The following is a 26,781-nucleotide window of genomic DNA, read 5'->3' on the forward strand; positions in this document are numbered from 1 at the left end:
AACTTATAAATTTTACATGTAAACGCACAACTAATGAAGTCTATCGGTTTGAACGGTTTGGATTCACCATTTGAACTCGATTTGATAGGTTTTGGAGTTGGTGTTATATAGACTGAAATGACACTGATGTTATATTAGCCATACTCCAAAATAACTTAATAAAACAAATAATGCAAATATGTTATACAAAATATTATAAAAGATTAACAAATGCAAATATGTTATATATCAAAATTTAAAAAAAAAAACACCATTGCTACGGTTTGTTTGGAATTTAATTATATGCTCAGATGCTATAGATATATTAATATAAAATTTTACAAAAATTGTAATATTTTAAAATATGAAATTATATGATATAAAAAAAGGAAACCACCGGGTCACTTCTTTTAAAACTATTTTATGAAATTAGGTGTGTTTAGCCACGGCAACCCTTTTTTTTGTGTATGTTGGTATATATAGGTGTTAATTTTTTTTTCATTTTTTTTGTGGTGACATTTTCTTCCCATTCCTCTGTATGATGGCAATAATAAGAGTCAAATGACAACAATAGGGAGTCAAATGTACACGGCGATCGAACAATCGATCTACACAGCTCAACATCTTTCCTAGTCACTAAGAACAAAATATTAAATCTTCATTCGTCGTACCAAATTAATGCATTTCTCCTCATCACAAATGCAGCAACATAGTTGAGAACAAAATATATCATCGATTTTTTTTATAAATAACAAAACCAAACGTATTGTTACCTTTAACAATTCCATAACAATACTATTTTGTTAATTTTTCCTACCTAAATATGATCCATTACATAGACATATGAGAAGGTGAGTGTTCAAAGATGTGGGTAAAACCACGTCAGCAGAGGACGGTTTTGATAGACTGGGATCCAAAGCATTAGGGCCTGTTCGGCCGACAAATGGGAATGGGCGCGGGCACGGGATTTAAACTGAAAAACACTGTTCCCGTGGGAAAAAAAAATTCAGTTGAACTGAATTTTTTTTTTCCCACGTGAATAGTGATCTGGCCGAACAGGCCCTTATATTCATTTGTTTACTCAAATTTATCTTCACGTAATTACTAAAGTGGCAGTGGAAAATAAAATTTCGTCATAATAAGAAATACATAGAACGGTTTCGTAAGGGCTGAGATCAAGGCCAGATGCAAGCCCCTGATGAGCATACGGCACATGATATCCTCCATCTAGAGATAATTGTCACAAAACACTTGTAGTTGAAAGAAAAAAGTGTACATTGACTCAAAACGAACCAATATACAGGTCAACTGATTCAACAACTAACCAAAATATTTATGTACAACACTTTTTATTTTGTTAATGGAACAGTCGGTAAGTGATAGCTAACTGACCTTCAAAAAAAAAAAAACTGCCACATTTTTCACAACTGAAAGTTTTTTCCTTTCAGTTTCTAAGTTGAGATGTATAGCTACTGACCAGTTTGGGACCAGCTGCACTTGACCGGTCAAGATTTTTCATAGCATTAGGCCAAATCTTTATGTTCAAGCACAAACTCAAGAAAGAGAGGAAGGAGAGGAAAGAGAGGAATTGAATCAAGCAAGAAAAAGTTTGTACTAGTTCAATAAAATACCAGTACTGTACCTGAGTAGTACAATACACAAAAGTCTAGTGTCCTGAAAAAATTGAACCTTTAGTTGCAGTTGATAGTGTAGTCTCTCCTACAAACATGTGTCAAAGATGTATCGATGCCATTAGCACTCAATAAATGCGAAGTAGTTCCTAGCCGCTCATCTCCTACTCTCTCTTCATCCCTTCCATCACATGATATTGCATCATTGTCCAGTCGGATCAGCACAAATGGACCCCATGTTGCTACTTCTATAGGTTTTAGACCAATCTCTTGTTCTCCACCAAAAAAAGACAATAAATGATCCCTAATTTAATAGGGTTTTGGCCCTAACGAAAGGAGGTAAACCGATCATGGAATCTAAAAAAGAAGCATAAATGGTGCCCAGGATATCTACTCTTGGTAACCTTGATTTTGATTGAAGAAATAGTTCTCAGCCTACCTTCGGTTGTGGTGAGAGTTTTCAAAGGAGCACTATCGTCATGAGAGAGTGTAGAACTCGCGGACATGGGTGTGGAGGATGGTTTGGCTGTGTGCATGTTGGTGCAGCTAAGGAGCTCTTCAAGGTATTTGATTTCGAGGTGTAATCCAAGGTTGGTGTTTTGAACCTCAATGCCTAAGAATTAGCTTAGTGGGGCAAGGTAGTTGAGAGAAAAGGCATTTTGGAGGTGAGAGATGTATTGGCGGATGTGAGAGGGTTTGCTAGCTGTGATCAATATATCATCGACATCGATCAATATCATGGTGGTATGATCACAAGAATGAGATGTGAAGAGCGAGGAGTCATAATTGGAAGCTACGAACCCAAGAGTAATGAGGACTGAACTACGTTTGGTGAACCAAGCCCAAGACGTTGTTTGCGGTTGTAAAGGGCTTTGAACAAGTGACATACATGGTCGGGATGGTCAGCTCATAAAGACTTTGTTGGTTAGATTACCATTTAGAAAAGCATTGTGTATGTCAAGTTGATGGACGAGACAATTGGAAGAAACCACAATGAAAAGGATGAGGTAAATGGTAGTTGGTCAAATCATGTGACTAAAAGTGTCAAAATAGTCAATATCTTCGATTTGCATGAATCTAAAAGTATCATAGCTTGAGGTGGTGGAGAAGGTGAGAAGAATGAGAAGTTGCCATTATTGCATGGAACTTGGAGGTTAGTATTCTTAGTGCAAAGATCCTTGAAACAACGAAGCAAATGAGAGAATTCAATTGCTACTTTCGGTATGAAGCCAGTTCCTCTTACCAAGGCCGCCCAACGAACTTTCAAGCCTATCTGGTGAATCCGACTAAATCAACCTCCACATCTTCTGAATGGATCTTGGATTCCGGCAATTATGTCATAAATGATCGCAATAACCTCTTCTTCTTCACTATAATGGCAATGAGATGCTCCAAATATGCAATAGAGCAGGTGTACCGATTCTTCATATTTGTTCTTCTAAACTTCTCTCCTCTACTCATTCTATATATCTTACTAAAATCTTACATGTCCCTCAATATTCTAAAAATGTTCTTAGCCTCTCTCAACTTTTACAGGATAACCATCAATTAATAATTAAATTCCATTTCTTTTGTTGTTTTAAAGACCTTCACACCAAGACTACTATCCTTCAAGTTCCATGCAATAATGGGCTCTTCTCATTCTCATCACCTTCTCCACCACCACATGCTCTGATACCATAAACACGTTTAACCAGAGATGTATGATTCAAATCATTGTATTTTGTGTTGATTTAAAAGAAAGGAGTACATGCCTATTAATAGGCGGATCGATTACATAGTGTGCTGTACTAGAAGTTAAAATAAGAAAATGATCTGTTAATAAAACAAAGCTAATTAAACGGAAACTGGTATTCCGTATTCTCAGTATTCTCTAAATTTGAAGAATCGTTCTTTTTTTGGATAAAAGGCATTGAGCCCGTTTCATATTAATGAAACCAAAAGGTTAAATTTAGAGAATCATTCTTCAAAATTTAACCTTTTGAAGAATCATTCTTGAATTGGACATCTCAAGTCTTGTGTGAAATGGAGAGCTCCAGTGTCAGTGTTATTATCTACTTATTTAAGATGTGTATCAGATCAGAGTCAAAGTTGTACAATTCGCATCAAGATTCGTACGAATAATTTTAAAATACATGCAGACCAAGTTCGTATGAAATATAGTGCAAATCAAACGATTCCGACTAAATATTAAATAGAATTTTGATCCGATACTCAGTCCACCACCACCTCACCCCCACCCCCCCTCCTGAAATTAATAAGTGACTGAAAAAAAGGTAGCGGATGTAGAAAGAAATTGGAGATTAAATATGAAGAATTTAAAGCGTTGAAGGATATATATACCAGATGAATTAACGAGTTAATTAATTGATAAATATAAAAACCATTGGTAATGGTTAGTCTGGATATAAGAGCTAAAAACATCAAGGAAAACCATCGTTTTCAACATTGAAAACAAACCGATAATGGTTTATTTTGTCAAATAACATAAGGTATATTTGGTGCCGCAAATACACTAATTAAAAAAAATACCTCAAAATATCAAACCATGTCAATATAACATGGTAGTGAAAGTTAACATATGAACTGAAAATTTTACTGGTCATATAGCTGCCTCAGTCATTATTCTGAACATGGTACATGTGAATACCAGAAAAAAAGTACATTAAGTTAACAACCTTTATAGTAATTTGAAGCTATTTTGACGTCAATATTTACCGAATACTAATTGCTAAGGATTATAACAAAATAAACTTCAGATTTAATATTATTAATATTAAAAAATAGAAAATTTAATATTTTGCACCCAAATTCAGAAATTTTTGAAATATATGCCCAATCTGGAGAATAATTCTTCGGATCCAGACCTTATTTCCGAAAAATTATTCTAGGGATCTAGGGGCGCCTTGATTAATGCGGATCCAGAGAATAATTATTTGGATTGGATTTTTGGAGAATAATTCTCTGGGTTTGTGTTTTTTATTTATTTGTTTTAATTAAAATAGAAAATATTATAATTTATTTATTTTTTGTATTAAAATATTAGCAATATATTTTATTATTTTGAAAATAGATAGAATACTATATAAATGAATTTATTAGAAAGATTAAGATAAATAACCTGAATCAATATTTTTCAGACCAGATTTTTTACGAGAATATAACAAAAATTAATATTTCTTTGTCTTATTGGAAAATAAATGTTTTGAATCTGAGTTATTGATTACGGTTCAAAAGTCACATCCTTGTATATACAAAAAATATTGTGGTTCTTCTATTTTGGAAAATATAAGTTATTTTGAACAGGGATCAATAACTCAGATCAAAAACGTTTTTATTTTTTTTTTCAAATAACACACAAATTTTTTTTTAATTTATCTTACATCCGTAAAAAATTTGGTCTAAATGTTGATCCAGATTATTTGTTCCAGTCTTTCTAATAAATTAAATTATATATTATTCTTTCTATATTCAGAGAAATATAAAAAATATTTATATTATTTTAATATACAAAATAAGTAAATTAAAACAGTTTATATTTTTATTAAAAAAATTAAAAAATTTAAAACACAAATCTGGAGAATTATTATACTGAAATCCAAATCTCTTTCCGGAGAATAATTTTCCGGAAAGAAGGACTGGATTAGAAGAATGATTCTTCGTATTTGGCAAATTTTGAATTTTTTTGAATTTAGATGAAGAATGTTAAATTTTACATTTTCTTTAATATCAATAAAAATTTTACATTTTTTTTTTCATGCAATGGTCAATTTAAATGATTTGGATCATTTTTTTTTGGACTTTGTAAATAGAGACATGGATTCATAGCACAGATCATTTTACGCTTTGCAGAGTAGCGTAGCCTCCTTGAAATACTATTAATTCTTAAAGGATATCCATAGCAAACACAGATTTTATATATTCCACTAGATTGGGCAAGTTACATATGGATAACTTTTGAGAAACAAATCCAAGGAGTACAAAATTTATTTTCATGGTTATTATTAAATGATCAATAAGCAACACAAAAAAATGATAACTCAAATTATCTGACGGCCGGAGCTCTCCAGTTGGCAGTTTAAACTTGCGGTGTTGGGATAAGACAGTATGAACTATTAAATTTTTAATTCTTGGTTTCGTATCCTCATTAGAAGAAGGATTTTCTTTCAATTTTTGAAGCATGGTTTGCAAGATTTGGAGAGTATCTCCATGGCTGACTATCAGAACTGCACATCTGCATATATGACAAACGCAGCAAACGAAACTTAAAGCAAATGCCTATTTTTCAAATTAATAGATAATTAGAAAATTTATATTTTTATTTATCTTTACTATCACCAATGATACAACAGAGTTGTTACATGATCTCCCAGATTTTGTCATTTGCACAATTCTGATTGTATATACAATATTAATTAAATAATATTGAATAACATAATAACAAAATTAGAGAAATCTTATATAAAATTTATAAGAATATGGTCACTAGTTATAAGCCAAGATTAGCATAACACTTAGTTTGCACTCTTTTAGTGTACACGAAGCCCTATTAGCATCTTTACATAAACCGGGATTAATTTAACACGTACCAGTAGGTATATTCTTGAATTAAGATCACAACAACTATGGTAGTTTACAAATCCTTGATTTGAAAATGATAACCAAAATAAAGTTAAACCAGTTGTTAATAAGCAAATTGATTGAGTTGATTAGGTCTAATTAGTCTACAATCTGCATACTTCACAGGAATATTTAATAGGGTAGATTTTCAAAATAATGAAATTGAAATGCACTAAAGACTAAAGAGAACTGCAATAGAATACCCTTCAAATGCTGTCTCAGTTGTGAGCAGAGCTGCCATAAGTCTCGAAGCAACATCAGCAACACTTTCACCGCTGCCTTCCGGTGGCATAAAAGGATTGTTTTCATCGAGGGCCCACACAGGCCACACCCCTGCATTCTGTTAAATTGAACCTAATTTTAGCTACATGTAGAAAAAGTTAAAAACCAAAGAGTTGTCAACAAGAGACCACCATTACACCTTGAACTCAAGAGATCTTTATTGCTTCAATGTTTAACAGAGAAAACTTCATAATGGGAACCAATTATTTGCACTTTATTTTTCAAAGAGAACAATTGCTCATTCAAGGAGCACTATATATAGAGAGAGATGGGCTATGGTGCATTGCAATGCATGGAGGGGTTTGTGCATTGGACCATAAATTTAAAATTCAAAATCCAAATGACCTATCCAAACCATTCATCTTGTTCTCCACATTAATATGTGCTTGGAGACCAAATTTTACATTTTTCTGAATTTTTTTACTATTTATTAAATATTTTACAAAATTGTTGATCCAACGGTGACTTAACAAAACAATAAAATCAGCAACCACCGTTGGATCAACAATTTTGTAAAATACTTAATAAATAGTAAACAAATTTAGAAAAATGTAAAATTTGGTCTACAAGCACATTAATATGGAGAACAAGATGAACGGTTTGGATCGGTCATTTGAATTTTGAATTTTTAGATTTATGATCTAATGCACAAATCCCTCCATGTATTGCAATGCATCATAGCCCATCTCTCTCTCTCTCTATATATATATATATAAAAGCCAACTCACCTTATCATGTACAAGGAGATCAAGTTTCCCAAAATATCGTTCACGCAAGTCTACCATTTCCTACAAAACATTAGCCCAAATGGTAATTACCAACTCGAACACCTAAATTTTGTGCTGCAAAAACATATAAAAAGTGAATTCCATAGTGAAATATTTCAAAATCGCATACAGTCAACCAAAAAAACTCACTTTACAACTGGAGCTATCAAATGAAATTCCCAAAACTCTAGCAACTTCTCTAGCCGTTTCAGTTGTCCTTGAAAATGGGGAATAACAAATTCGGACTCTGTCAATTCTGAAGTTCCTTTCCTCTAACTCCTATAAATTCGGACTCTGTCAATAGTTATCTCAGCTCGTTATATATATCTCTCAAGAAATTAGTTGTCGCCTTAGGAAAATTTGATAAGAGAATGAACCTTCTTAAATAATTCCCCAGCTAATTTTGCCTGCTCGATTCCGAATGCAGCCAAACCATATTCCTGACGACTCCCATTTTCCTGGAAAATTGTACAGACAGCTTGCTTTAACAGAAATAATGCAAAATACAAAGGGACGTATACAATTAAAATACTGAAAAAATTATGCTACCAAAGAAGAAACAATGAGACCACGCTCATTTGGAATGCTTCGACCATGCCTGAGCACCCAGTAATTGTTACGCAAGCGAGTTAAATTCTCTGAACTATCCCCCATTTTTCACACGGTAGGAGAGGGAAGACACGATCGGAGAAACATAGAGCTCTTTATTGGGCCCAATACTTGCGTTTAAATGCTATGTTTCCAGCTTCAAATATTATATTTGGATATATTAACTTAAAAGCAAAGGGGGTTACAAGATGTGCCTTCCACTCTGTTCCAGTAATTAACAAGTTGTGCTGTCCATGAGGTTCGTTGAAAATTGTTTATTAATTAATGCTAATTAACCTGCTCCACATGTGGATTAGTATTATTTATTCCGTGTTAGTTTACTTGCTAATAGCAAAAAACGATACAAATATTGTATTTGTCTATCTGACCTTTGCCCTATATACATCTTCAAATATGCCTCTGGTTGTAATCATTGGGTTATTTTTAAGAGAAATTAATGTTCTGGCCTCCCGGACCTCAATCCCCCAAACCCTCTTCTCTAATTAAGTCGCTAACTACTTTCCTAACCCATTGACATTTAAGTATTACTGTCTTGACATTTAAGCATTTAAACATTAACCTCGGAAAGGAGTATCCACGACGATACAGACAGTAAAAAAACACTTTTACCCTCGTGGATAGTGACAGTAAAAAACACTTTTACCCTCGCAGATAGTGACTGATTCTTGTCGTTATGACAGAAGTTGTTTAGCTCCTCGCATAATATTATGACTCAACTCAGCAATTGACAAATGCACAAACAAGTCTTAATTAAGACTATAAATCTTACATAATAGCGAGATTTATATAGAATTTTTACTTATTTAATTTTTTTTACATGATTCATAACTAATCTGAACAAAATTTTCATCCTTGCTAGCTAAGGTCAAAATTTTCACTGGACAGAGTCAGCACCCCACAATCAAAATTTGTTTTGAGTTTAGTTCTGAACCGTTAGATTTGTTTCGACACAAATATTGATGGAGCTTTGTGCATGCCACCTCGAATCAGATTGGCTTGATTTCTGATTGGACAATCTAAATCTCAACTCAAAATATCCGGACTAAATCAGATTGGCTGTAAATAAAGATTTACATTTTTTGTAATTTGAATATGACGAAGTGTTGCTTACATTATTTTTTTATTAAAAGGCACCTCTACACGCCAGCATATTTTAGACGTTATTTTCGAGAATTGAACGTGCATCTCTCCGATGAGAGACGAGGGCTCGTATAACTTCACCAAGGGGTGTTCAAACGGTCCGTTCGGTTGAAACAGAAATATAAACCATATTTGAACCAGTATATATATATGAACCAGTATATATATATATTTCCTTCGGTTCGATTTAGTCAGTTTTGAAAATTCTAAAATGAACCGATGAATTTAAACCGATATAATTTAAAAATTTAACCAAACTGATCCATTTAAATTGAACAACCGATGCATTTACTTAAAAAAAATTCATTTCGCTTAGAAACCAAACAAACCGATCCATTTAAATTGCACAACCGATGCATTTAATTCAAAAAATTTCAGTTCGGTTGGAAACCAAACAAACCGAACCATTTGAACACCCCTAACTGCACTAAGTCCACGCTTGTGTAATGTATATTATAATTTGATATCTCATAAAAAATACTGTTATATTGAAATTATAATATTGTAAACCTCACTTGAGCTCAAGAAATTTATTTTTGGATAAGTTCAGGACACAGGCCAAGTCATGATAGAGCTTGGCAACCTAGATTAATTGATGCCCTTGCCTCCTGGGCCAAAAGGTTAGATCTGATACAGTCTCATATTGTCTAATAATACTTCGTCAGATCTGAAAGACCCAATTAATATATCGCTCGAAAGGTGACAGTCCTAGTTATATGGACTGACAAATCTGATAGGCTATTGCTTGAGATGATCTTGTATATATATTATATAATATGTCTGCGTCTTTATCTAATGTGCATATTATATTTGTTTTATATTTGTCTAATTACTTGTATTCACGCCCTCTTATATAGGAGCAAAGATATAGAGAACATTGATCCTCTCTTGGTGAGCCGTGATTATATCTATTATTTCTTTGATATTCTGTATGTAATATTATTAATTCAGTAATAAGAATGCCATCGCTTATATAACCTGCTTACCAATAGTGAATATATGGAAGAAAATATGCTAGCACATCTATGCTCAGTGTTCTGATATATTGTCACTGAGCTTGTCTCCAGCAATTGCAGTGTCCAGTTATTGTAAAATAAGTAATTATTTTTTTGGCTTGGTTCTCCGTGATATCTTTCTTTATCACTACAATTCAGCATCTTTCGACCGAGCAATCAGTGAACCTTGCTAGTTCCAGAAATTAAGATCAAGTACTTCGTGATTGCTAGCAATGGTAATATCCTCTTAGTCTAATTAAGTACTTGTGAAATTCTTGATAAAATACAGGGACACACAGCAATATAAAGCACAATAAATAGCATTAATAACAGAAAGCACATAACATAGGAAAAATTACAAAACAGAGTATATACTAGCAAGACATCATGAGACAGATTTTTAAGGGGGCAGGCAGCATGTAAAGGTACCATTGGGTTGTCCACAGCGTGGGCATATATGGTGAAATTTGTTTTCTTTTGGATCATCAATTTTGCCTGTGGTTCCTGACATAAAAAACAAAGATGAATAAACAGTGAATAAAACTAAAAACCATAGTAGGAAAAATCGGTATCGGTATCGGGATCGGTCCCGGCCGATACCGATACGGGATCGGAATCGGCTCAGGATCGGCTCAGAATCGGGTTTTTTTTTTTTTTTCTTTATGATTTGCTATGTGAGGATCGGCTCAGGATCGGATCGGGGCCGGCCGATACCGATACGGATCGGCCGTATCGGATCGGTATCGGCCGATTTTGCCTACTATGCTAAAAACCATCTTACATAAAAAGTGCGTCATAGTAAAAACCCATTAGTAATTTTTTTTCATCGTGATTACAATTTACGAGACAATGCTTATAGATATTCAACAATAATCAAATATAAACAATTCAACTAAATCGAAAGAAGTTTACCATTACCGACTGAAATATTATTTTTGGCTTCCTTGTTTTTTTTCAGTCAAATGATCTGGAAGTAAGCTGCCATTGACAAGAACGAATATTACAGCCAAGATTAGGAAGCGCTTAGTAGTCATATCTCTCTCTCTCTCTAAATTTTGGCAGTACTCTCTCTCCTCTCAAAAGCTCATTTAGTTTGCTCGTTGGATTTGTACTTTAATAGAAAAATGAAACACTAAACAAATGGCACACTAAATGACAAGAAGAAAATACAAATTGAAGGTTTAAGTTCAATTATTTACACTGACTGCCATTGATTGAAATGAATATCAAATACACGTTCAGTAAATAGAATAGTATAGAAAATAAAATAAAATAAAATTTTATTGATCTAATTAAATTTGAAAAATGTAGCTGTATTTCAATTGGAATAAGCCTCCACAATTAATCTCATTGTCCATCAATTGCTATTATGCCCTAACTAGAGCTTGCTTCAAATAAATACAATAAATGTATGGAAAATGAATGTAATAGAAAAATCAGATCAGAAGTAAGCAGCTTAGTCTGAGGAAAAGGAAAATCACTGAAGCTGTCCACTCGATCAATGGCAGCTTCTCTAGGGTATTTAGATGTTAGTTCATGATTGCCAAAGAGACAAATGCTGGTTGTAGAATCAATTATTATTTATAGGTACTTTGTATGGGACCTACATATATCACCACTAAAATTCAAAATCTAGAGGGGTGTGTGGCTGCCCCCTCGGTATACACTGGGTCCACCCCTGGATATTGCATATATTAAATTACAACATTCTTTTTAAGGATATATTTTTCATAAATTATTTTTTTCGCTCTCTTCATTCTATAACAAAAAAGAGACAATTAGGCCTAAAGTTTGTAGCCACTGTTTCATCTTTATATATATAGGTTAAAGTTATTGGACAATTTCTTAGGTCCATGCATTGTGTGGATGTGGTTTGCCCCCCCCCCAAGCAGCTTGAAGAAATTTCATATGCAATTGCGTCATTCGTAGCCTACATGCTGATGTCATACAACAAGTCAGTCCAGACGTCAGCACAAAAATCCTCAAATTCTGTAATTTCGCAGTTAGATGTTTAGGTTCTTTTTTGCTAAATGTTAAATTAGAAAATGTGAGGATCTAATCAGTAAATTTTAACACAATATATCCCCGGAAACATTGAAGGAGGGAAGATGTGTGTGTGCGGTGCGGGTGACGGGGGAGGCTGCACCCGCATAACCTGTATTGAATTCACCTCATACTATATTACTGCATCGCGTGCCGTGCTAGCGTCGTGTTTATACCATACTCTAGAGTAAAGGCCTCCTAGCATACACTTTTAATGATACAGTACGTGAACAATTTGGTATGACATATACAAAATTTCATGCAGTGCCATCTCTAGCTTCGTGCATGCAACGTTTGCTGTGTTTCTACTTATAGACCTCACGTGACCTCAACTACATGTTCATATGAAAATCATATTAAGTTGTTTGCACTTTGAAAATAAATATATAGATCGATTGTACGAACCAATATTCACTATGTATTGTACCATAGTCTCACTCGATATATTTACAACTATAAACTATATGAATTTCAGCAGTCTAATTTTAAATTTATCATCTATCAAAATATCTTCAACACTGTAATTCAGCATCTCCAGACACAACAATCAGTGAAACTTGTTATTTCCAATAAATTATTAAGATAAATAACGTGATTGCTAGCAGTCGTAATAGCCTATTAACTAAATCTGAAAAAATGTCGTTTCATCTATACCTGAAGTCTAAAGCAACAAAAAGAAAAGAATAATAGAACAATATACTTAATGGAAATTCTTGATACGACAAAATCACAGACAACAATAATAAGACACCATTTTCCACTTCCAGCACAATACAAGCACATTAAAAAGCAATAAAAATAGAAAGCACATACAATAGAGAAACTTAAAACGACACAAATATAACAAATTAGCTATCTTAGGCGCAGAAGAGTATGATTCCAGCAACACACTATGAGATCATGCAGTAGTTTTTTAAGGTGGGATGCAGCAATAAGAACTAGTATGAGAAGATCGACAAACCCCGTACCGGCACCTCAAATATTTGTTTTCGTTTAAATCATCAATTTTTCCTGTGACTCCTGACATAACAACAAAGATTGATAATCAATTTGGTTTCTTTTCACTTTGTTTACAATTTTTTACTATATATATGTATAGTGTCCTTAATTATAGATAATCTGCAGTAAGCAAATATAAACAATTTAACTAAACAGACGAAAACATACCAACTGCAATGTTATTTTCGGCTTCCTTATTTTCAGATGAATGATCAGCTGCCAACTCTGGAAGTAAGCTGCCAGTCACAAGCAGGAACATTACAGCCATGATTAGGAAGCGCTTTGGAGTCATCTCTCTCTTGAGAAAATTTGGCAGTGGTTCTCTCCCTCCCTCTCTTCACAAAGCTTAGTTAGATTGGTCGTATGATTTGTCCTTTTATAAGAAAATGGTACACTAAATGACAAAAAGGACATTCAAATTTAAGCGTTAAGATCAATTTCACACTGGCTTCCTTTGATTGAAATGAATATAAAAAAAAGTTCAATAATATGAAATATAATAGCATAGAATAAAATAAAATTTAATATTATTCAAAGTTCAAACAGTTGATCCGAGACCCTCAACATGATTTTCATATATATGAAAATGTGCTTGGATGCCAAATTTTACATTTTTGTAAGAATATTTTTTACTATATTTTAAAATAACTACCAATTCACTTCATCTATAGGTACTAGACCAATCAGAATTTAAAACAATAGTAAGTAATTTATAACAAATGTAAAATTTGGCATCCAAGCACGTTTTCATACGAAGATCATGATGAACGGTTCGAATCATATGAAGATATAAAAACATAGTAAAGACCAAAGTGGGCTATGGATCAGACTCCTCAAAATAAATATGAAAAATATAGAATTCGTTTGATATCAATTGAAATAAGGCCCTACAATTCATCTAATTTTCCATCAAATTGCTATTATGTCCAAATTAGAGCTTGCTACAATTAAATGTAACAAAAACTGTTCCAACAACTATTAATTCAGCCGTTATTATCAAAGAATAATTCTATCTGTTGGTATCATTTAATAACCGTTATAATGATTCAGATACAATTATTTTGCTTATTATCTCTCTTGTTGCATATTGGCTAGGTAATGTGCCTCCCCTAATTCAGGACTTGGTACCTATGTGGCTGCCGTCAGACATGGAGGCGATTCCTCTACAGGTGTGGTATCCAACTGCGGAAGAGTTACAGATGGTGCTCTATAACGGACCTTCTCCAGATATGGATGGCTCTACTGACCTTTAACTTAGTTATCTATATTTTCATTTTGGATATCATTGTGTTTGGTTGTTGCGTCTCTTGGCATACTGTTTAGCCTCCATTTACATAAGCTGTGCTTGTTTTTTGCATGGTGTTAGGCTACTGGTGATAGGCTACTGGTGATATTAGTAGTAATTCTTTGCTACACTCTTTTTTGTTTGTTTCTGGTGTAATCAGGTTTCTTTAATGAAACGGGCCCAACAGCCTTTTTATCAAAAAAAAAAATTCAGATACAAAGTCAATTAGGCGTTATAAACTTATAATGATTCAGATACATTGTGACGACCTTAAAATTCACAACTGGTCTCCTGCATTGCCTAAAAATTAATATGTAGTGAATTTAAGTCAATTAAGCGTTATAATGATTCAGATACATTGTGAGGACCTTAAAATTCACAACTCTTCTGCATTGCCTAAAAATTAATATGTAGTGAATTTTACTGTATGAGATATTTTTGTAACTAGATACTAAATTAGACTTTTACATTTGAGAAGGGACCATTTAGTTTTTTTAGTTTCAGATGAATTTAACCCCAAATTCTCCCATTATCGGCGCAAGGGATATTCTCATCTAGTGACACCAAATTTGAGAAATATATTCCTTTTCATAAGTTGTTGTGAGGTTTTCCCTCTTTTTAGCAATAAGGCCGATTCCAGCCAATTTGACATTTGTAACTTATAAGGAATAATTGTACTAAATTTGTAAGATCCTTTGTTTTTTAGAATAAAAATACACAATCCGAGTAGTGATTATACCAAGATGTGGATTAAGTGCAAGTCTAGATAGATCGATCACCAAATACAGTTTATTCAAACTTCACTAATAATTTGTTTGTGACTGATTTTATTTATATATATATAGAGGTTGGCTAATATCAAAACATTTGTTCTGGAATCGTGGTGCAACCAATTGGTTTTTTTATTTTCAAAGTTTAAACGGTTTATCCAAACAGTTAGATGAGATCTCTATATTAAAATGTGCTTGGAGACCAAATTTTATATTTTTTGAATTTATTTTACTATTTATTAAGTCAATTTTAAAATCGTTAATTTTAATAAACAGTGAAAAATTTATGGATCATTGAAAACAGCGATTTTAAAATTGTCTTAATAAATAGTAAAAAAATACCGAAAAATGTAAAATTTGGTCTCAAGCACATTTTATTATGGATATCACATCTAACGGTTTCGATCGACCGTTTGAACTTTGAAAATATAAAAAATGAAGCGTTTGTTCTACAGCTTACGAACAAACGTTTTGATATTAGCCAACCTCTCTCTATGTATCTATCTATGTATCTATCCATCTATGTATGTATCTATCTATCTATCTATTTGTATATATATATATATATATATATATTGATGGGTCAGGGATCTAGATAGGAGAGGATAATACTGGGTGGGTAAGTTTGAACGAAGAAAATCTACACTGATACTGTATCAATTAAAAACAGTTCCGTCGTTATATCCGGCACAGGCTGAAGTCATGACTATTTTATTAATTGTTGTGTGTTTGTGTGTGTGTGTGTGTGTGTTGGGAGGGGGGTGGGGGACGCTGCACCTGCATAATCACTATTATGATCCACCTCTAGTCATACTTCGAATGATACCGTACGTGAACACGTCGCTAAGATACGTACATACACTACAAAGTGCACTTATGATGGTAGTTCGTCGCAAAAAGAAAAAACTAAACAATGAAGGTAGTCCGTCACAAAAAATTATTTTTTTATCCTTGCAAAAAATATCTTATTCTTGTTGTGATAATTCTTGCAGTGCTGTGCTTAGCTCCATGCAACTCACCCTGGGTTTCCCGTTATATATCTCATGTGATCCCCAAGAAAGTTATTTCGGGATAAGTGCAAGACACATGCCCAGACCTGATAGAGCTAGGCAACCTAGACTACTTGATGCCTCAAGGCCACAAACGGGTAAGGAATTAAAAATCTTTTGCCCTTCAGAGTCCAGACTACATTATTCATTGGTTAATATTGTGACATGGATCACATGCAAGACTAGAAGTTTGTAGCTAGATATAGAATTTAATAATTTGTTCGTCTGTTATATTACCAAGTTGTAAGCAGAAAAAAGGCAGCAGATTAGACTGAAAAAAAATATACAACCAAGTTGCTTCGTGTATTCGAAAGTGACAAGAGAGAGATGGTGTTAATTATGTGTCCGTATACTCCCTGTCTTATCTCTCTCATCCAAGTCATTGTATTTTTTAAATCATTCAGTGATATATTCGATAGTGATTGCCGAGTTAACCGAGAAAGGTGGCTAATACCAGACCTCAAGAGGTGCATCATAATTCGTGTAATAATACTTAGTTATGGTTTAATTTTAACTAATAATACTTGGTCAGATCTGAAATAGACAATTATTCAAAGCTGACAGGCCTATTTATAGTCTGATAGTCTCATTTCGTGCAGGAAATAAATTCCTGTATGGTTAATAGTTTTACTGTTTTGTTAAGCCACCGTTGGATCAGCGATTTTCAAAATGGCTTAATAAATAGTAAAAAATTTCAGAAAAATGTAAAATTTGGTCTCCAAGCAGATATTAATATGGAGAAGGAGATGAACGGTTCAGATCGACTTTTTGGATTTTGAAATTTCAAATTTCCACCGGAAGCATTTCGGCCCATATGCTAGAGGAAGCGCGTTAGCCGTACTCTATATATATATATATATATATATTTAATTATGGACAATTCCTTCTTTTTTTTAGGAAAACCGTAGGTGTAGTTATGGACTATTTAGTAACAGTGATTTTGTATGTATTAAAAAATAATTAAAAAATTTCAAAAAATAAAAAATAATAAATTTAGTCTCCAGGCAAGTACATTTTAATATTGCGATCATGTTAAGATGTTCAGATTGATTGTTTGAATTTTGAAAATGAAAATAAGAATGTGAGGCACGATTGAGCAATTAAAGACATGAAACAATTGATCTTGCCACTCTATCAAGATTCATGGCAAGCTTTTTTTTTTCAAATATTTATAACATAGCATGAATATGAAAGGAAATCAAAATCACTTCAAAAGCAAGCCTAACTAGCATAATATCTATGAAAAAGCATTCTTCAAAACACACAAGAAGCTGATGGTGTAAGGCTGTTAATTACAGTAATTAGTACCCATTATGTAATATTTGCAAGACAAACTAAACGCTTTCAAATTTCTGTGTAAATTATGTCTTACAGAAAAGTTAGATCCATTTATGTAATATTAATAACTTAGTATCATCATTGTCGGCTCAACAAAAAAATGTGAGAATTATTATTATGTTGAGTTGCTATACATTTGGCATGGGCCTTAGTACATATGGGCTGAGAACAAATTTTGTAAGGCTTTCATCTTGGGCTCATGCACTTCTTTAAGACCTTTTTTTCGGTGCTTAACATTTTCTTCTTGGGCTTATACACCCATTTTTGAAGGTCCGTGTACATAGTTCAGAGGTTTTAATTTGGGCCTATCAAAGCCCAAGAGAAGAAAAGCTCCACATATAACATAATATTTCTATTAGATCCAGACCGTATGATCAGAATCCTGACCAATCTTTTCTTTAAATATTCGTGTGGATTGTGATCCGACAGTCCGGATCTAAACAGAAATATTCTGCTACCTTCGGTGGGCACCCTCACCAGGCTGTCAGTCCTTTTGTTAGCAGAGGTGCTACTTTTACCCAATTATCCGGATTTAATTCAGAACTGAACCGGATCCGACCCGAATCCGATTAATTTGAATAGGGTATGATTTAAAAAATATAATCGGTTAAATTATGGGTATGGTTGCAAAATTAATAATTTAATATTCGATCCGGATCCGAACCGAAACTGATACTGTAATGGGTAGAATATGGGTTTTATTTAATTATCCGACCCATAACCAAATCCGAACCGATACTTGTATAAATACCCAATAAAACATATATTAATAACTATTAATATATAAAAATACAACTTTGCATATTAATTTTTGCATAAGTCGTGGTAAGCTCAATATTTTTTTTAACATGAGAAAATAGAATGCATTGACATATTCACTATATTTATACACATAGATGAATGCTATATTTATTCCTTCTATAACAGCCGTATTGATTTTTTAAATAAAATTTATTACTATAAATAAATCCTTCAATATTTGCCTTGATATCCTGTACATAATAATGAAAATTTATTGCTCTCATTTATATGTCATTTCTACAAATTATTAGTATTTCATTTATAGATTTTTTGAACTATAGAAAATGAAATCGCCATCTCTAATATTTATTTTTTAAAAATTATACCTCTTCTTCAATATTTTTTTTTTCAAAAGTTATTTTCTCTCTATCCTCTTGATTTTTTGTGACATATACCCGCTCCGGATCCGGAACCGCCCCGTATCCAAACTGGACCCGATAATCTACAAACAAGTTATGAGTATATATCTACTCGGAACCAAAAGACTGGACCCAAAATATCTACGGGTAGATAGGTACCCGGATCTGGACTCGACCTGAATTGAAACAAATAAGTGTATGGATCGAAATTTGGACCCGAACACTTTTAGGGTACGGTTCCAAATATAATAGTATCCAGACCCAACTCGATCCGATAGCACCTCTATTTGTTAGTTCTGAGTCCTCAGATCCTAATCCAACGGTTAATCCTGACACGGATCAATGATAAAGAAACACACTCAGTCGAACACGGTTCAGAAAATCACCTGCTAGTCCGACCCGGTTGGTCCGGTCCGATACAACCCTCGTCCTGAAATAGACTCAGCCTGTAAGCCAGTAACGAGTAACATACGAAACAGACTCGAGTCCGGTCCGATTGAACCAGAGTATGATTTGACGATGACTCAGCACTGGAACCTTCGTCTCCTACGATTCGTCTCTCAGGCACCCGCCCCCAATCTCTCTCCCATGCCTCTCATTCTCCCATGGCGATGAATCCCTTCCCCACCTATGCACCAAACCGTAACCCTAACCTTCATCTCACCTCTACTACCCTCCTTCTTCTTCTTCCATGCTTCCCCGACCTTCTCACCTCCTCCTTCGCCATCTAAGCTTCTCCCCCCACCCGTTAATCCCTCCCCAAGCATCTGACATTTGGATCTCAAAGGCTCTCTCCACTTCCTTCCTTCTCGTTCCCTCTTCACTCCCCCTTTACCGCCGCCTCAATCTCTCTCCTTTTGTGGCTTCTCTCGCCATTGCCCGGATTAAACAGGTTACAAATACATTCTCGGCATTTAATTTGTTTCTTTTCACTCGAAATCAGCTTTGTATAACGCACTCCATTGATACCTACAAGCTTCTGATCAATTACCTCTCTCTGGCGGATCAAATGGTTGATGCACTCAAGCTGTTCGACGAAATGCTGACTACTTGTAGGGACTCACCAGACGAGAATTTTATTGGGTTTTTGATTGAATCATTTGTGGCAAATGGTTTGCTTGACTCTGCCATGGATTTGGTGCCTAGAGCACAGGATTTTGGTTTTCGGTTAGGCCCCTCTAGGTATAACAACATTATGACTGGCCTTATGAACTCGAATCGGGGCAAGGATGCAATAGTTTTCTTCAAAGAACAGTTGAGTCTGAATAGATTTACACCTGATGTTTGGAGTTTTAATATAGTTCTAAAGGCCTTTTGTAGTTCAGGAGATGTATATGGTGCACTTGAGATGCTTGATAAAATGCGAAAGCTTGGTTATTCACCAGATATTATAACCCATAATACTTTGGTAAATGGCATGTGCAAGGCAAATCAGGTCGATGGGGCTTATAATTTCATGAAAAAGCTTCAATTAGAGGGCCTCGGTGTAACAAATGTTATCACTTACACATCAGTTATTACGGCTTATTGCAAAATTGGTAAAATGTGTGAGGCACATAAGGTGTTCGATGAAATGCTTGACTCGGGAATAAAACCAAATCGGATAACATACAATGTACTTATTGATGGGTATGGTAAGAGTGGAGACATGAATTCGGCAAGTGCCATGTATGAGAGGATGGTACTTAGCGGGTGGTCTGCTGACATCATCACCATTACCTCACTGATAAATGGGTATTGCATAAATAACCAGTTGGACATGGCCATGATGCTATGGAATGAAATGGGTCTAAAGGGTCTCCGTCCTAATATCTATACTTTCTCTGTAATAATTCATTATCTATGCAAAATGAATAGGTTAGAAGAAGCAGTTCGATTTCTGAATGAATTAACCAAGAGGAACGATATCATACCAAAAGCCTTTGTGTATAACCCAGTTCTATATGGTTTGTGTAGAATTGGAAATGTGGATGAGGCGAACAGACTATTATATGAAATGGAGAAGAGAAAGGGATATCCTGATAAGTATACTTATACCATTTTGATAATTGGCCATTGTATGAAGGGAAGAATGGAGGAGGCAATAACTCTCTTTTACAGAATGTCTGATACTGGGTGTAAACCCGATAACACTGCAACTCACTCCCTAGTTAGTTGTCTCCTCAAGGCAGGTTTACCAAATCAGGCTAGTATAATTATGTCAAGGTTTAATTGTGATAATTTTTCTGTAAAGGATGATAATTTGGCTTTGGTGAGAAAAAGCCCGGAAGTTTCTGTGGCTGTATGAATTGAATCAATTTTTGGCAGAATGAGTTCAATTTTCTTCCATATTTTTGGTGCTGAGATGCAGTATGCACAATACATTCAACTTGCCGTTTCTTTTTAGGTTTTTATATATTTTGTTCCTTTCAAATGTTAAACTGATGGATGTAAATTAATTATAAAAGTTCAGGTTGTCTTTCTCTTAATTTCAATTTTTATTTAATCTATATTCTGCATTACTGTTCGAAGGGTCTTTTCAAAAGTTAAAACTGTGAATATTATAAAGTAGTTTTAGAAAAAATTTGATCCTTTAAATTGGTTTCCTTTATTTCGAGATGTCTCATTTCTTAGAAAAATTTTGCTGTCCTCTTTATTTGGTATATTTGGTTAGTCTCAGTTTTGTACTTGCATGTTGTTCTTCTAATATGAAATTTAATAATTTATTATGTAAAAACAGTATTTAATATTATTCAACCTTCTTTTTGTTATAATTTTTAATAATTTTTCTTTTCATATCAGTTTGGTATTGCCTGGAGCATGGTGTATTGTCAGACCTGACTGTTTCCTAATTGCTTGAGAAAATAAATAAATGATATGATGAAAGTAGTTTCCACAATTGGTTGTTATATATCTTGTTCACCCACCTTTTTTGGGAAAATTTCTCTTGTACTGGTTTGGTACCACTGGTACAACACTTGTCATGAACCAATAGAGGAAACCTGGTTTGCTGCAGCTAGTTTTATAACATTGAATAAATGTATTATTTTACTGGGCACATGTTCTTAGATTTTATAACCTGGTTTGCTGCGGCTAGTTTTATAACATTGAATAAACCTGGTTTGCCGCACAGTTGATCAGTAAAAATATTGTTTTTTTTTTTTAAGATTGTAAAAATATTGTTACCATCTGAAATCTGGAAACATTAATTTAGTGTGTTCTGTGAATAGTGACGAATTTCTTAAGACACTATGTTCATTTTTTTATTTTTTTTTCTCAATAACAGCTCCAATGACTTTTGCACAATTTTTTTTGTATCATCTGAAATCTTACACAAAAATTTGTATCATCTGAAATAGCTACCATCTGAAATCTGGAAACAGTAATAGAAACTTTCAATAATTCTCTTTGCACAAGTCTTAATCAAATTAATTGTCGGTAAAATTTTAACTGCGCAATATGTCTGACAAAGCAGGGTACATGGCTCTAACTGCATTTTATAATAATATACTTTTAATTCTCAAATTGTAATTAGGTATTATGGTACAGTAACTCTTCTTCATTTATTAGCAACTTGTGGATTCACCAAAGATGTTGTCAAGAACAGCAATGATGCCTATAACAAATGCCTGGTCGTAACCCGATTGTACCCATACTTGGTACAAATCCTTGCTTCCAATGAGTTCTTGTACTTCCACCTGTACAATAATTAAGGAAATTATACAATGAATTTAATAGTGACAAAAAATTTCAGTTTTGGAACTGGTACTGGTACATTACCAGCTGAAAATGAAAGGATTTTCCTGTACTCATGAATTTTTTGCTGGTAAATGTTGTCATACCAAGGAAACAAACCTTATTTTTAATTATCTTTTTTTACTTTTTTTTATTTAACTTTGAAGTATTTAAATCCTAAACAAAGAAATACAACTAGGCAAATGTATTGAATTTGTCACACATATTTATTGAATCACAATTGCTTGAGAGTACGTAAGACATACTTGTGCAATGATTTTACTGTTACGGTCAATTATTGTGAAAGCTTTGTCGACAAAAGAGCCGTTAATATAGAAATCCCATGAACAATTGCTCTGTCCCTTAGGATCAATACTGATCCTGATTGCACTGTTCGAAGCAAAACATGATTTTGGATCAGTTAGGCTGAAAACAAGTCTGTTTTGCCCTTGGTAATCGACCGAGTACCCGCTCCATTTGCTTCTTGCAGTTAGAGCTTGCACAATGCCTCCCTGTTTTTGCAAATAAAATTAAAAATCACTGAAAAGGGGGTTGTTCACTAATCATGATTCTAATATTAATTAGCACATGCATTTTCTTTAGTTGAATGATAACTCACCCGATGAACAGTAAATAATATTGCATTTCGCAGTAATTCCGGTGTGTTTTCTTCATAACACAAATTAAATCCCTTATATAACACTATGTTTTGTTAGTACAACACTGTCTGATTTCTCATTGCCATGAAATTTATGGTGCTATTTTGTCCATGCTATTTTGTAATTTTTGTATGCATCGATAATTTAGACCCCTTATAAAATAAAATTACACAATTACACTGCACTTGATTTTGCATTCCCCAATTCTAAATCTTGTTCATCCCTACTTATTATGACAATTTAATTTAATAAATAAATTGGGTACCTTTTTGTGAATATACAGAATTGATTCACCTTCACCATCTTTCACCATCAACTCTCCCTTAGCTCCAAGTTTGCCACAACCATCCACTACAAAAACCACCTTTTGGCTGCTATCTGTCACCACAAATCCACCCCCGTTTACCACAACCGGTCGTTTTCTGATCATCAACAATGCCGGTGAAGACGAGCAATACAACTTGCTAACGATCGGCACCACATCGGTTGAGCGCCTCATATTTGAACTGATGTTGTTACAACACAGAACCACCACTTAGACGTCTAGCTCGACGGTTTGTTGGTTGTCGTCTCTTTGGAAGACAATGCATGGTTTTATATTGATGTAAAGAACAAATCACAAGAGAGCTTTTGTCAAAAGTTGATGTTACCAAAAGAAAAGCAAGCTAAAGAGGAGAAAAAAAAGATATTGTAGTGGTTGTGATTGATTGAGACTACGTTCTTGTTTGTTTGAAGAAATTAACAAGGGAAAGTGTTCACTAGAGCATCTGCTATTATTTTGATTTCAAATCCATGGAATTATCAAATCTATACTGAAATCAACTCTTTCGGACATGTTTCATCATTTAAACCTTGTTGCTAGAGCTGGCAAAAAATCTCGTAGTAAGAAAAAGGTGAAATTTTTTTCCAACTCGTGGTTTTTGCATGCCTCATAGCATCAAATCAACAAAAAATTTGGTTTATGCAAGGAGCAAGTATGGCTCGACTCAGGTATATTCAAGCACAACTCGGGTTGGCTCATTCTGGCATTAGCCAAGTTCAAGCTTTGCCTGACTCGGCATGACTCGATTATAGACCTACTTATTGCTTTATTCTGTAAAATATTTTTTTAGAATCTTGTTAATTCATAATATTTTATTTATGGAAATTATCCAAAAAATAATATAAAGTCATAGATGAATTGTTTGAGATTTTTATCTTCTATGAATAAAAAAAAAGTATGTTTCTTTAGACAATTGACGGTGACAACAAGTTGGTAATATTTTGGTTCATAAAAGAATACATTTTGTTTACTTTCTTGAGAATTATCTAAGAAATTAAAGAAAGAAAAAGTTGGTTTTATTTTATGAAAGAAAAAATTTCATAGATTCCATCCATTATCCTATCTTATATATATATATATATAATTTTATAGATAAAAAATATGCGTTTTCTGCATCTATACAAGAAGTAAACAGCTCATGGGAACATAATTGCAGAATTTTGCAATTGAACAATAATGGACAATGTGAAGTTAGTTGAAGAATGCCCTACACTTAGACAATACCTAGAGCATATGAGTGGTGGCAATTAGTGGCCAAAGAGAAGTCAAATTTTCCCAAAGCAGTATGTTTGAATGAGGTTGCTTCACGGTATCAAGTAGTTTGTTAACTTTTATACCAAGTATTTTTGTTGATTTATACGTGCATGTTCTATCCATTTTTTTTTATTAATTAATTTGACCTTATATTAAGGAAAATCATGAAACTTGACTTGTATTAATTTGTTTACGTGTTTGTTTCTCTTGTGCATCCCGGCCTCCTTGTGTTTTTAACACTTTTGGCCATCATATAATAAAAATTATATAGTTGTGTGTGTGTATATATATATGTCGCTCAATAACTAAATATATATAATATGAGGGGTTCCATTCTTTTTATATTTTATTATGTCTTATATTTTATATTTTTGTTTTTAATGTCCAAATTATCAATTCTAACTGCTCAATATGATATACATATTAAAATATATTCGGAGACCAAATTATATAAGTTTTGGAAATTTTTACCTTTTTTAAAGGTACAAAATCACTATTTTTTAACCGTCTAGAAACAGTGATTTTGTATCTATTTAAAAAATAATAAATAATTTTCAAAAAATATAAAATTTGTTCTCCAAGCATATTTTATTATGGATATCATGTTGAGCAGTTCGAATCGAGAGTTTGGATTTTGAAAACCAATATATTAAATATTAGACATTATGAGATCTGAAAGATATGAGGTATTGGAAATATATGTAAATTTTAGTATGATTGGAATTCGTTTTGTTGAATTGTTAGAATTAAACTCTTGCAAATATGAAAATGTATGATGTTACTTAAATGACTTTCAAATTTGACAAAAATTTAATTAATAGATATGCAGATTACATGATGGAAACTATAATTTGCAATTCTTTTTTTTTTTTTGAATTAATATTACAAAAATGTTAAATAAGAGAGTTATCATTTTCTCAAACAACTACCTATTTTTAAATGTTTATTCTATGAAATTTATATTAAATATAAATCATGTATAAAAGCAACTAATTTCAATGACTCTTTTGACCTTTCGTGGTTTATATATTACTTGAAACAATGGTGCTAAAATTGAGCTAGTTAAGAAAAGGTAGAATAAAGCTAGCCTAGACAAACTTTATTCCCACCTAAATATTCCAATCATTTGAGGATAGAATACTGTGAACAGAAGTTGGAGGGTACCAGTGGTTGATTACTATATAAGTTCAGTTATTATGGCACAATCGCTGAAAAGTTCTTAATTGGAATAAAGTTTGCTTAACACAATTGGGTATATAATGGACATCCAATCAAATTCAGTGTGATATATATATATATATGGACCATTTGATCCATGTCGAGATCCATATGAAAATGAATATTATATATTGTTTTGTGAATCTAAATCGAGTATGCAAATCTCGACACGGATCGAAGTATTGTAGATAGGACATCAGATCGAATTTAATCCGATATTCATTAATTCGACAGTTAGAATTTGTTATATTACCCACGCTATTGAATTTTTATAGCGACTATCAGATATTATGTAATTGAACAGTTAAAATTTGCTTACAACATCTAATAAATTATTTACAACTTAATTTTGAGTAGTGTAATTCTATATTAATCTAGGTTCCGGCTAGTACGACATTGCTATCATATGACATCAACTTCAAATTTGTTGGATAGACTTCAAACTGATTTACCGTATGAGTGATGCATTTACATGCAAAATTTATATTTTTCGAATTATTTTAGTATCAACGTACAACTAATGAAGTAGGTCGGTTTAAACAGTTTGAATTTATCGTTTGAAATCAATTTTATAAATTTTGGAGTTGGTGTTATACAGACTGAAATGACATTAATATCATACTAACCGGACTCATTAATCTATATTAATAATTTGGTCTTAGATACTATCTTTTTTTTCAACCTCACTTTTTTGTTTTCTTTGACTTTTATGATGAATTTCGGGAAAAGAGAACTTGATTGATCATACCTTCTTCCAATACGTGGCTAATGTTAGGCCTTGTTAGGAGAGCAACCCCATGAAAAGAGACCTTAAGAAAGTAACCGTGTGTTGGTAAATTAATTAAGTTTTAAAATCAAAAGTAGAAAAAAATTGGAGCTCACCACATCTTCACTTCAACAAGAACAGAAAAGTAAGTGAATTAGCATTTCTCACTAATAATGTAATA

The 26,781-nt window shown here is 33.2% G+C and overlaps 3 protein-coding genes across 3 annotated transcripts; 1 reads left to right on the plus strand and 2 right to left on the minus strand.

Annotated features, from left to right (window-relative positions):
- Positions 1-3,220: 3,220 nt before the first annotated feature.
- On the minus strand, positions 3,221-8,008 carry LOC144560235 (metal-independent phosphoserine phosphatase-like). The gene is made up of 7 exons (XM_078309400.1): positions 7,829-8,008; positions 7,657-7,737; positions 7,430-7,558; positions 7,241-7,300; positions 6,434-6,570; positions 5,665-5,844; positions 3,221-3,281 (listed from the first exon to the last, which is right to left on the minus strand). Exons 1-7 carry the CDS (start codon positions 7,931-7,933, stop codon positions 3,221-3,223), a joined length of 753 nt encoding a protein of 250 aa, XP_078165526.1. The 5' UTR covers positions 7,934-8,008.
- An 11,145-nt stretch (positions 8,009-19,153) lies between these two features.
- LOC144560716 (Pentatricopeptide repeat (PPR) superfamily protein) lies at positions 19,154-21,113 on the plus strand. The gene has a single exon (XM_078309967.1). It carries the CDS (start codon positions 19,359-19,361, stop codon positions 20,952-20,954), a length of 1,596 nt encoding a protein of 531 aa, XP_078166093.1. The 5' UTR covers positions 19,154-19,358; the 3' UTR covers positions 20,955-21,113.
- Positions 21,114-22,114: 1,001 nt separating this feature from the next.
- Positions 22,115-23,653, minus strand: LOC144560728 (LURP-one-like protein (DUF567)). Its single transcript, XM_078309975.1, has 3 exons — positions 23,306-23,653; positions 22,648-22,893; positions 22,115-22,344 (listed from the first exon to the last, which is right to left on the minus strand). Exons 1-3 carry the CDS (start codon positions 23,537-23,539, stop codon positions 22,213-22,215), a joined length of 612 nt encoding a protein of 203 aa, XP_078166101.1. The 5' UTR covers positions 23,540-23,653; the 3' UTR covers positions 22,115-22,212.
- Positions 23,654-26,781: the final 3,128 nt, after the last annotated feature.

This window comes from Carex rostrata, chromosome 10 (genome assembly GCF_964058835.1).
Source record: "Carex rostrata chromosome 10, lpCarRost1.2, whole genome shotgun sequence".
Taxonomy (NCBI): Eukaryota; Viridiplantae; Streptophyta; class Magnoliopsida; order Poales; family Cyperaceae; genus Carex; species Carex rostrata.

What these genes read in the sequence shown, in the direction of transcription:
- LOC144560728 (XM_078309975.1), bottom strand. Translation starts at nt 23,539, where the DNA reads ATGAGGCGCTCAACCGATGTGGTGCCGATCGTTAGCAAGTTGTATTGC. An exon ending in TTCTGTATATTCACAAAAAG is followed by an intron (nt 22,894 to 23,305) that starts GTACCCAATTTA and finishes TTGCAAAAACAG; the next exon opens with GGAGGCATTGTGCAAGCTCT. An exon ending in ACAGTAAAATCATTGCACAA is followed by an intron (nt 22,345 to 22,647) that starts GTATGTCTTACG and finishes ATTATTGTACAG; the next exon opens with GTGGAAGTACAAGAACTCAT.
- LOC144560716 (XM_078309967.1), top strand. Translation starts at nt 19,359, where the DNA reads ATGCTTCCCCGACCTTCTCACCTCCTCCTTCGCCATCTAAGCTTCTCC.
- LOC144560235 (XM_078309400.1), bottom strand. Translation starts at nt 7,933, where the DNA reads ATGGGGGATAGTTCAGAGAATTTAACTCGCTTGCGTAACAATTACTGG. An exon ending in CTGGGGAATTATTTAAGAAG is followed by an intron (nt 7,559 to 7,656) that starts GTTCATTCTCTT and finishes CCGAATTTATAG; the next exon opens with GAGTTAGAGGAAAGGAACTT. An exon ending in TTGATAGCTCCAGTTGTAAA is followed by an intron (nt 7,301 to 7,429) that starts GTGAGTTTTTTT and finishes AATGTTTTGTAG; the next exon opens with GAAATGGTAGACTTGCGTGA.